An 11,652-nucleotide genomic window follows, 5' to 3' on the forward strand; every position below is an offset into this window, starting at 1 on the left:
AAACTGTTTACCCTAAAATCCGAGTAACAATTAAACTTGTTTTGTGGTCTTAAAGATACGTGATTTAGTCCAATACTAACTAATAACCAAGAAACCAAAAGTATAAATTAAAGAAGCAAGTTGAATCAAATTAATGCTTAAGCGAGTCTTGACCTCGAGCTATGATGGCCTCGAGGTAGGTCAATGAGAACAGTAAAGTAAGGACAATAAAGTTAAAAGATAATTGTGATGAATAATGAGCAAGAAAGTAAGAGTGTATATTATTTTACCAATGATTAATGATCCGTTACAAATGATTGGGGTCCCCTTTATATAGTAGGGGATCCTAAATAAGGGACAATTCCAATTGTAGTAAGGAATCTTATTATAAAGTTGTCTAACCGCCTAATACAAATCCGTTCCGGAATTTACTCCGTGATTTTATGGTCACCGCAAGAATCTCGCTCTTTCTGCTATAAAATTATAACGGTATTATCCGAGGTTGATCATACTCGGCCCAAGTATTCATCGAGCACTTTGATCTTCGAGAACTTGTTCTCGACACGACCCTTCGAGCCTACAAAATCGAGGCGCATGATTTTGACCGTATACAAAAGTTATCTGTATAATTAGTAGATGGTAAGTACTTGTTATTTGAAGTGCAAAAAATATTGAAAGATCATTACTCCATTTCTAACTAATCACGTACACAATCATTAAGTAAGTTTTTAATTATTTTGTCGAAGTATGTGGAAAGTTCTTTAATTCCTCATATTTTCGTATCTACTCATTTTAATTATTACAATTTTTACTTTGTATATTTCTTAAAATAAATTGCTTTTTCTTTTGACACGTTTGCAATAATTGAATATTATTGCTACATTCTCGTGCAAAATGATGGTTTGTGAATATTTTTATAACAAAAATAGAGATTGGAAAGAGAATTTGTAATCATAGAAATCGTGCACCGTCCGCGGACCCCTCCGCAATTTATTCAACTTATTGGGTAAAATTCGAGAAATTTCGATTTTCACTCTCACAAAACTGGTGAGTTTAGTAGTACGATATTTAGTATAGGAAAATACGTAATCATCAACGTGGGTATAAAAACCTAATTTGGAAGCGTTAACGCCATTGATTCGTCCAAAGCAAAACCTTTTTCCTGTATAAAACGAGGGGAGAGAGAAGACTCAAACCCAGAAAATTTTTTAATTTACTATTTTTTTCTGTATCTCGCATTCCTTTTTCCCGCTCATCGAATTGTTGACTCGCATTAAACAAGGCGATTGCATTGGTTTTTTTGCGATCAACTGACACTTGAAAGACAGCCGTTTCAGGTACGTTCTTCGTTATTTCTTCTGTATTTATACCATCAGTTATATTGTGTGTGTTAGGTTTGAGAAAATCTAGAAGTCTCTATTCCAGCTACTGTTTTTGGTAATTTCGTTCTACCCTAACTTATTGGTTTTTGAAAGGAATAAAATCCAGTGTTTCCTTTTGAAAATTTAGCTAAAAATTTAGTTTTGCGTAAAGCCAACGCTGCTTTTATTATGTTTCTTTAAAGATGGAGTCTCTTACACGTTTTCACATTAGGTTAGGTTGGTGGACAGTTTTTTACTTTAAATTCTGATTCCCAGTTGGAAAGTTTTTTAAGTACTTTGATTTGGGTTCCATTTGCTTTTTCACTTTAAACTATTCATTCCACTTTTTCCTTTTCGGTTTTCCTCATTTTTTTTTGCAGCTACCAGCGTTTTGAATACTGAGTATCTTTCAGAGATTGCTAACTTAGTAATAGTTCGAGCTGCTCTTCGGTTATTTCAATCTTTCTATTGAGTTCCGTCCTTGCCTAAGGTGAGCACTCTTCTCATCTTTTCGACTATTTCTTTTGTTAATTAATCTATCAATTAGGCCCCAATGCCAAACTGTTGAGCTTTAGTTGTATGAATCCTCTGTATGCTTTCATTTGGTACAATTTCTTTTCAATTGTACTGTAATGCTTTATAACTATGGGGTGGATGCACAATAGAAGCTAGGAGTTTGGCTGAACTCACTAGTTTGGCTCAAACGTTGTATATGTGTTAAGAAAGCATAGGGGATGTAGCCTTGCAGTACCGGGTTCATCTCAACCTAGTACTTCCTAAGTCTTATGTGTAAAAATCCACTAAAGTTGCAACAAATAGTAGATATAGCCCATAATTTTACATATATAAAGGGTTGAATGCTAAGAATCTAACAATTTGAACCCATAAAACTTAAATTGTGTATCCTGTCTCTGTTAAGATGTCTACTTATTTATGTACAAATGGTAAATTTTGAACCCAGTGACTCAAATGGTTGGTGAGTTCAGTGGCATCCCGAGCCCATAAAGTTGAAATCCTGGATAACCTCTGCTATACCTACTAATTTAGAATGTCTATATCCAGTAAAAGAGAAGTTCAATCTGTTTCTGCAAATTGTGATATCATCTTTATTCCTGAATTTTTGTTCTGTCCTTTAATTCATTTTCGTTCGTTCATTTTTTTCTGTGATCATTGACTGTTATCATATTTTTCTGATGCAGGATACTCTCTGGTAGTTGTAGACTGGATCCTAATAAGATAATTATTTATGGAGCACGACGCAGGAAGAGGTTTGGACAACCTGAAGACTATGGATGGGAAGGAGAGTGAAAATGCTCATGCCAATGGATCATATAAGGCTGTTGTTGTTCCCAATTGTTGCTTAAAGGCTAGGGTGTATGACCCTGAACTTGAAGCCAATTGCCACTCCACTGTCGTTTCCGGATGGTTTTCTCAACCTCAGCGGCCATCCTCTGGTCATTATCAAAATTATTTTGTTCATCTCCTTCGTTTAATCGATTTTTTTTACAATTATTTGACATAGTTGTTCTTCTCGTGCTGTTTGTTACAGATGAAAAGGAGAGGGTGTTGTATTTCAATAATCCAATGTGGCCAGGTTATCTTTTGCTTTGTTGTTATTTCTTTCTTGCTGTTAATAATTGCTGATCTTCCTTGAGAAAAGAACATTTTTTTTCTTTGCTTGTAGTGCTTGGTACACATAATAGAATTCGCTGGCCTTCTCTTTTTATTATTTAATTGGTTAATATAATAATGTTTCTTTTTCTTGTCCTCACCCCTTCCCCTAATTTGCCTCTTATCTTATTTTATGGGGGACAATTTGTCCAGGACGGTGCTCAGTAACTAGAAGTTATTTTTAACTTGCATATTCTGTTAGAAGTGTTAAGCGAAAAAGTTGAAGTAGTTTCCAGAAAGTTGGATGAAAACACGAAATCATTCATTAAACTTGTTGATGCTTTAGATGATGTTAGTGATTTAGCATACTCAGTTGTGTGTCCAAAAATATGATGCTTTTATTTGATTGGGACAGTGAGAGGGCTTCTTGTTTCGTCCTGTAAGCAGAAGGGCTGCTGTCAGATACAGCTGCATTAGTTGGTTATACTATATTTAGGAGGTGATATCGTGTCCTACTGCAACCGAAATTGTCAAATCTAAGTGTCACTGGCTGGGCTTGTGTGCTTGTTTCGCTGAGTCAAGTAATTCCATTCAGTTTGTTAACGTAGCATAAATGATGCTTCAAGTAGAAGTACGATAGCATATGAGCCTTAGTAACAAATTCCTGAACTCTCATGGCCTCGGAATTTTGTCATGGTTGAACCCAAGTCAATGTGTAAAGGTTTACTACTTTTTCCAAGTGTTATATGGCTCATACTGATCATAATTGTTGTATGACGGCGTCTTTACACAGGGGAAGCACATTCTCTGAAAGTAGAGAAGACTTTATTCAAGGGAAAGTCAGAATTCCAGGAAGTCTTGGTTTTTGAGGTTCAGCATATTCAACTCTAGATTCTAGTTTTGTCCTTTAAATTTTAGTTATATAATTTCTTTCAAGCTATTTTATGCATCTGCCTTAATTCTGTATCCATTCTTGCAGTCTGCATCATATGGGAAAGTTCTAGTGCTTGACGGCATTGTTCAGTTGACCGAGAAAGATGAATGCGCCTATCAGGAGATGATAGCCCATCTTCCTCTCTGTTCAATCAAATCTCCTAAGAATGTAAGTGTATATATGACCGTTCAGATTCTTTCCCTTCGTGCACACTCAATGATCAAAAAGAGTTTTGCGAATTTGCTTTCTATTCTGAAAAAAATACTGAAAGGAAAGCGCATCTTATTTGCTTGAAGAACTGGATTAGTATGAGTTGAGCTTAAATGAAAAGGTAAGGATTCATAGAGCTGACCCAACTTGTTTGGGACTGACGCATAGCTGTTGTTGTTGTATCTGTGAGTGAGTGTGTGTGCGCGTTTGTGAGTGTGTCAAGCTGAAGACCTGGATTAATATACTCATACTTACTGTTACAGCCAGAATTTGTCAGTAAAAAATGGACAAACTATGTAATAGAACCAAACGGATACTTCTCTTATCATCATGGATGTTTCACTATTCCCATTTCGCCGACCTTTCAAGGTTTGCATGTGTGGACTGATAAATCATTCTCTTTGTAATTTGATGATTCACCTGGTGTTAGCTTTCCAAGTCTTGTTGCTTTCTAGAGTCATATAGAGTTTTCTGGTTGAAGAAATAAAACTTCATGCAGCTGTTTAATTCTTCAAGGAATCTGAGAAATTCTATATACTACTCCCTTCAGGGGGAATTCCTAGTCAGCCTTTTTTCTTTTCTTCTTATAACCATAGTGTCGAGTCAGCTTGCATGCACTTCGACTAATCCCTTAGGATACCTGATGCCTTCCACCAGCACAATATCGGGTGACTCTGTTCACCAAAGCTTGGACAGATGGGAAGAAATTATTTAGTGTTTTTGCCTCCAATAGGATTTGAATCTGAGACCTCATGGTTCTCGACCCACTTTATTGACCACTATGCCAGAGGCGAAGCCAGAATTTGAAATTTATGGGTTCTGATTTTGCCACAGAACCCATAACTCGTCTTAGTTATTGGATTCGCAATTAAATATTTATACATATTAAATGAATTTCGTAGTATAAATATAACCTTTATGCAAAGGTGTCTGGGTTCGGCCGAACCCACACATTACAAGCTAACTCCGCCTCTGCACTAGGCCACACCCTTGGGTTCCCTACTCAGCCTTCTTCCTCTTCTATTTGTATGAAGCCCAATAGCACTAGATAGAAATACTAACTTAAAAGAGTTCCTATGTTTTGAACCCATTTATCGTGCTTTGTCTGCTATAATAACATTCATTTTCCACATAGAAGGACGATTAATGTTTGCGCTGGTAGGAAGAAAGGTATCTGATTATGTTGCTACTTATACAGGGAGAGTAAACAGGTCATGCTCACAAATCTCTTTTGTCAATGTTCTATTCATGAATTTATTGGGGGTGTACCAGCAAATGTGAGTCACCTGATGTTAGATTAAAGCCCCTGATAGGTCTAATGGCATGAAGGAATCTGAATAATCATTTAGTGAAAGTGCATCTGGATAGGATCTGAAAACCTGATGCACCTCATTAAGCAGTATTATTCTACCAAGATGATAACACATCCTTGTCATTTTGAAGTTGGAATTAATAGAATGTCTTAGATTTGATTTGACTGAAAGAATTTTTTAAAATTGAAGTGCATATACGGAGCAGGGTCAGTCATCTAAGTGTTTGGACTATTCTTTCAGAAAAACCTGTTTGAAGTGGGTGAGAATTTGATTGTGCACATTTTGGTGAATTCTTTACTGTTTTATCTGTATATTTTGAAAATAATCGCGAGGATGGGGACACTACACTACCTGCTTATTATCTTCATCTGGCTGTTTCTAGATAAAATTCTAACGTAACTGGTAGTGGATTTTTTTAATGAACTGACCAGAACGCATAGTTTGAAAATGTTGCTGGTCCTTTGCACCAGCTGTGGGCTTCTCATTTGTAACAAGGGAGAGAAAAATAGTTTATAGACAGTAGCTTCTTTATTTTTCTTCAACTCTTTTGGTAATCTTAATAATTTGGTTTTATTCTTTGACTGTTGTATGTAAAGCTAAACATGAAGATACGAGGAGTCTATTTATAAAATATCATTTTCTCATTCAGTGTGCGTATATTATATATCTTTATTTTACCGTGTGTCTCTTGAAAGATCTTTGATATTATTTTACTATTGCCTTCCGTTTCTTTCCCTTCTAAGGTTTACCATTCATTGTTCTCTATCCAATCAATTTGGACTATAATTGCAGGTTCTGGTTGTTGGGGGTGGTGATGGTGGAGTTCTGAGGGAAATTTCTCGACATAGCTCTGTAGAGCTGATTGATATTTGTGAGATTGATAAAATGGTTATAGATGTGAGTAACAGATGCAACATACATGAAGTTAGTGTTTTTGTTGAGTGCTGTCTAAAACCATATATTGTATTTTCTTGTGTTGCAGGTCAGTAAAAAGTTTTTCCCCGACTTGGCTATTGGCTTTGAGGATCCTCGTGTCAATCTTCATGTTGGTGATGGTATGGATGCTTCATGTACTTGATCTTAGTATTATGAATCTTGGGAAGGCATCACCTCCAATATATTTTCCTACTCTTACCATTTGTTTTTTTTGTTTTTTGGGAGAATACTTGGGAGGCTGAGAAGCCTGGGATAAAGATAGCACAAGGCCAGAGCAACATTTTGGTTCCTCTGGCACATAATATATTGCCTCCATACGGATGGGAATGCCTCGCAGAACAAACAAGAGATAGAAATATCTGCCTTTTTTGTTTTCATTCCAGAAATTTTAATTCCCCGTTTTGTCAGTTCTATATCTAGTGCAGCTGTATATGACGGTGATTCTTTTCTGAATGATTTTGACAGCTGTTGAGTTTCTACGGAATACCCCTGAAGGGAAGTATGATGCTATCATAGTTGATTCATCAGATCCTGTTGGTATGTCAGTTTCATCTTCTTAATTTTTCTGTACCTTCGTTTTTAAGAGTCAATTTTAGCAGCTCTATGTTGTAGTCTTTTATCCCCTGACCAAAATGGGGCAGTGCTTGTTGCTTAGGTACATGTTAATTTCCGTTTAGAAAATTGAAAATAGAGCCTATTGTTCACTGATTTGCAAGGATGGAAAAATTCTATGCATGTTAGGATAGATATCACTGTCTTTTGTTGGACAGTTCAGTGGTTCTTTTGTTTGATTTTTCTTGTTTCTCTTGGATGTCTTTGACCAGTGTATGAATCAACTCTATAGTATCTACTCTTGTTTGGATTAGGAAATATTCAAACCAATGCGCTCTAGTTTAATTGATCTCAATGTCTTCCATTACAGGTCCGGCTCAAGAGCTTGTGGACAAACCATTCTTTGCAACGTTAGCAAGGGCATTAAGACCTGGCGGTGTACTTTGCAACATGGCAGAGAGCATGTGGCTTCATACACATCTTATTCAGGATATGATCTCAATTTGCCATGAAACATTTAGTACCGTTCATTATGCATGGGCCAGTGTTCCTACATATCCTAGGTAATTCATGAATTTAACAGCAAGAAATTTGCAAGCTAATTTTACCATTTTTTTAATTTAATTGTTTCTCTAGTTGTTTGGGTGGGGGGTGGGGGGTGGGGGTAGGAGGGGAATTTTTAAGCATGCTTTCACTTAATGGTTATTGAGGATTTCTGCTGTATATATTATGCAGTGGTGTTATTGGGTTTCTTCTGTGTTCGACTGAGGGACCACCTGTTGATTTTAAGCACCCTGTTAATCCTATTGAGAAACTAGAGGGAGCTCTTCAGCAGCAGAGGGAGCTTAGGTTTTACAATTCTGAGGTAACTTCTTCTCTCCTATTAAGCAATTTCAGATTATGCTATGCTACTCATGAAATCATCAAAAACTTTTCTTTCAAATTGTCTAAGCTGGATTGACTTGTTGTACGCTAAGCACTGAGAATACTTGGCTTTGTGTCTTGTACAATGATTCGGGATAAAGATATTAGTGTATTTTCTGATTGGATCTTGTTGTACTTCTTAATACCTCTTTTTGTAGATTGTCGCGGGAATCAGTCTATGTTAATGTTAGAGGGCTTATGCTGTTACCATTTAGATATAGGACAAAGCTTAAGATAGAAAAATTTGCTCTGAGCATAGTATATTGGTAAATTCCAGCACTGACATTAAAGTTAAATTTAGAAATTTGAACATGCTGCTGCATAATGTCATTGTGCATTTGGTGCTTTGTTGGAAATTAGTCTCCAAATATCTGAAGTCCCAAACCCTCAGGGTTGGCCTGGTGGCAATTGACTTGAGCCTTGGGGTTTGCTCCCTTTCAAGGTCTCAAGTTCGAAACCCACTGGGTGCAAACAATTTCTGAGGGCCATTGGACTGGGTAAAACCTGAATTAACCATGGTGCACTTACGGGAAATTCCTTGCCGAGGGCCTGTGCACCCTCGGGAATAGTCGGGGCTCGAAGAGACTCGGACACCCGGTGCAAATCAAAAAAAAAATAAAAAAAAATCTGAAGTCCCAGGCTGAATTCATTTTCATTCCCTCTCCATATTCCCCCCCCCCCCCCCCCCCAAAAAAAAGAAAAGTAACCAGAAAAACTGCCTTTTTCCTCTGACACAATATATCATTCCATTGACAGATGCATGAAGCTGCCTTTGCCTTGCCGTCCTTTGTAAGGAGGGAGGTGAGCTGTCTCCGTGATGTCCCACCTACTGAAGGAGTCAAGATTTAACTTATTTTGCATTTTCTGTGAAGTTATTACCCATTTCGTTTCCTTGCTACTGGAGTTGCACAAGGGTATCAGCGGTAGACTGATGGGACCTGTCGCACGAGTAGCAGCAGGAGATGTAGATGCGGCGATTTATCTGTGTAGCTGGTATTGGTATTGAAGACATGAGCATGTAATATGCAAGTTTTACTACTGCTATATCTATTGTTGACTTTTTGGACTAGGTACTCTTCGTCTCTTAGTTGATATTGAGATATGAATAAATACGTTGTTGCATTTAATGACGTATATCACTCTTGGCTATCTAGTCAAGTTACGTAATTGGGTCTGACTGCAGGCATGTTGTTTAGTGTGCTTTTACGGCTAGGCCTCTCTGACCCTTACGCTTGTGTGTTGCCTGGATCAATTAGTTAAGAACTTAGGTATGCCATATGTTGCTTTGGAAACTGTTAAAATGGAATAAGTTAGTTGTGAATCATCTAATGCGGTCAAGGATTCAGTTATCGGTTATTTCAAGGAACTTACACGCCACAATTATTATTTTTGATTAGAGTGCTGCTATTTGGCCAAACTCTCCATGGCCCAACAATGGGAAATATCATTACAACCCTTCATTTCATATTTGGCTTAATAGCCATTTTTCCTTCCAAAATTAGTTAATAACTATTGATTATCCCAAAACATTGATTCCATAGATCATCATTCTCTCGTGCATGGGAAGATCAAAAGCCTTCGTATAGGTATACCTATATTATTACGTATTTTTTTAAAAATACAATTTATACGATGGGAAGATTAAAAGTCTAGTATGTATACATAATATTATTTTTTCATTTATACGGTATACCTTGTTAAGAGAGCTTTCATTAAACACATAATTCGCCACCCTTCCCCTAACCTAAACATGAATGCTAACCTAAAAACTAGTTTGGAGCCATTAAACCCGAATAACAACTTAGAAACTAGGTCGGAGCAACTAAGGAATGCATTACACATATCATTCGGGTTGAATTCGGACATCAGTTTGATGAATGAAGAGGAGTCGGTCAACATTGATTCAGACGACAACTTCAATGATGGAGAAGATCATGTTGACGATGCTGATGATGATGATAATGATGACGATGACAACCATTATTTAGAGGAAGAGGGAGAAGGTGGAGAGGACAAGGAAATGTCTAATGAGTTCAATGAAGAAAATCTATTAATTGGTCCAATTACTGGGTTGCGGTTAAGTAATAAGGATGTTATGTTTGATTTTTACAAAGAACATGCAAGATTATCAGGGTTTTGCATTGTCAAAAGAACATCAAACAAAAAAGGTGGTGATATTGTTAGGTATGTGCAATATGATTGTGATAGGTTTAGGAAATCAAGGAATAAGCATGTTACCAAGAGGAGGAACTGCCGTGCTAGAATAAATGAAATTTTGGAGGAGAATGGTTCATGGCGTATTTCAAAGGTGGTTAAAAAACATAATCATCAATTGGAACCATCACTATCGCGATTGATGGCTTGACACATATCGCTTAGTAAGTCTCTTAAGAGAACTCTTGTAGCCAAAGATATTGCTGGCTTAAGACCCTAAAAAAATATATGAGTCGCTGAAGTACTTGCTGATGGCTCCGAAAATCTGAGTTGTACATCAAAGGACTGTAGAAATTATATTTTGAAGAGTAGAAAGCTTCAGTTGCGAGAAGTGGATGCACAATCATTACTCAAGTTCTTCAGTGACATGCAGCAAGAAGATGGGGAATTTTACTACTCCGTAGATGTGGATAGTTTTGATCGACTTCGTAATATCGTATGAGTTCATTCACACTCTAAGGTTGCATATGAGGAGTTCCATTATGTAATATGCCTTGATACCACATACCTTGTGAATCGATACAATATGCCATTTGCTTCATTTGTTGGTGTCAGTCAGCATAGGAAGTCCATACTTTTGGGACGTGCTTTTATATCTAGTGAGGATATAACAAGTTACAAAATGGTGCTCTCTACATGGCTTGGGGATCTAAACAATGTTCGTCCATTAGCTATCATGACTGACCAATGTGATAGTATTAAGGCTGCCATCAATACATTAATGCCAAATACGGTACATAGATATTGTATATGGCACATATTCGCAAAGTTGCCTACGAAGTTAAGTAGAGTTCTTGATGGTAAGATTGCAAAGGCAGAATATAAGGCTTTAGTCCTTGATAACATTAACGTTGCTGAGTTTGAGAGAAGATGGACTGATTATATTGTAAAATATAACTTAGATGGAAGGGATTGGTTTTATAAGCTTTATTTGGAGAAGGAAAAATGGGTTCCTGTATACCTAAATGACCACTTTTGGGCTGGGATGTTGTCCACGCAAAGAAGTAAAGGAATGCATGCTTTCTTTGATGGAATCATTACCCGCCAAAGCACTTTGAAGCTATTTGTTCAGCAATATGAGTTAGCCATAAGAGCTAAGTTCGAGAAAGAATTGGAAGCTGAATATAGGTCAAGGTGCTTTAAACCAAAATGTTTATCTGAAGTCGCATCGGAGGAAAAACTTCAAGCATGTTATACTCGTGAAGTGTTTGAATATTTTCAAGTACAGTTCAAGGAAACTGTACCATTGTGAAATCAGCACCCCTCAAGATCATCAAGCAAGCCCTGAAGTGGAGAAATACATTATAACAGATTATTCGCTTAGGAGTTTTAGCACTAGAGATCCATTTGTATTCACGGTTAAATATACACCTATTGGAGAATATCTAAGTTGCAGTTGTAAGTGGTTTGAAACAAGAGGTATTCTATGCTGCCATATACTTAAGGTGTTGTATTATAAGAGGATTAAAAACGTTAATTAGAGGTATATATTGAAAAGGTGGAGAAAAGATATTGTTCGTCCGCAGTTGAAACGTTTCTTTCTAGGAGGTTACCCACGTATGACTTCTAAATACATGATGTACAGGGAACTATTAAAGCATTTTGAACGGTTTTGTGA

At 36.9% G+C, this 11,652-nt stretch overlaps 2 protein-coding genes across 2 annotated transcripts; both read left to right on the forward strand.

Annotated features, from left to right (window-relative positions):
• The first annotated feature begins 1,177 nt into the window (after positions 1-1,177).
• On the forward strand, positions 1,178-8,947 carry LOC104210313 (spermine synthase). The gene is made up of 12 exons (XM_070171057.1): positions 1,178-1,316; positions 1,721-1,830; positions 2,540-2,794; positions 2,890-2,934; positions 3,745-3,821; positions 3,931-4,053; positions 6,201-6,305; positions 6,391-6,463; positions 6,810-6,881; positions 7,267-7,459; positions 7,632-7,761; positions 8,577-8,947. Exons 3-12 carry the CDS (start codon positions 2,587-2,589, stop codon positions 8,667-8,669), a joined length of 1,119 nt encoding a protein of 372 aa, XP_070027158.1. The 5' UTR covers positions 1,178-1,316; positions 1,721-1,830; positions 2,540-2,586; the 3' UTR covers positions 8,670-8,947.
• A 1,613-nt stretch (positions 8,948-10,560) lies between these two features.
• Positions 10,561-11,286, forward strand: LOC104210315 (protein FAR1-RELATED SEQUENCE 5-like). Its single transcript, XM_009759182.1, has one exon. The coding sequence runs from the start codon at positions 10,561-10,563 to the stop codon at positions 11,284-11,286; it is 726 nt and encodes a 241-aa protein (XP_009757484.1).
• The last annotated feature ends 366 nt before the right edge of the window (positions 11,287-11,652 follow it).

The sequence above is a fragment of the Nicotiana sylvestris genome, chromosome 3 (assembly GCF_000393655.2).
Source record: "Nicotiana sylvestris chromosome 3, ASM39365v2, whole genome shotgun sequence".
Classification (NCBI taxonomy): Eukaryota; Viridiplantae; Streptophyta; class Magnoliopsida; order Solanales; family Solanaceae; genus Nicotiana; species Nicotiana sylvestris.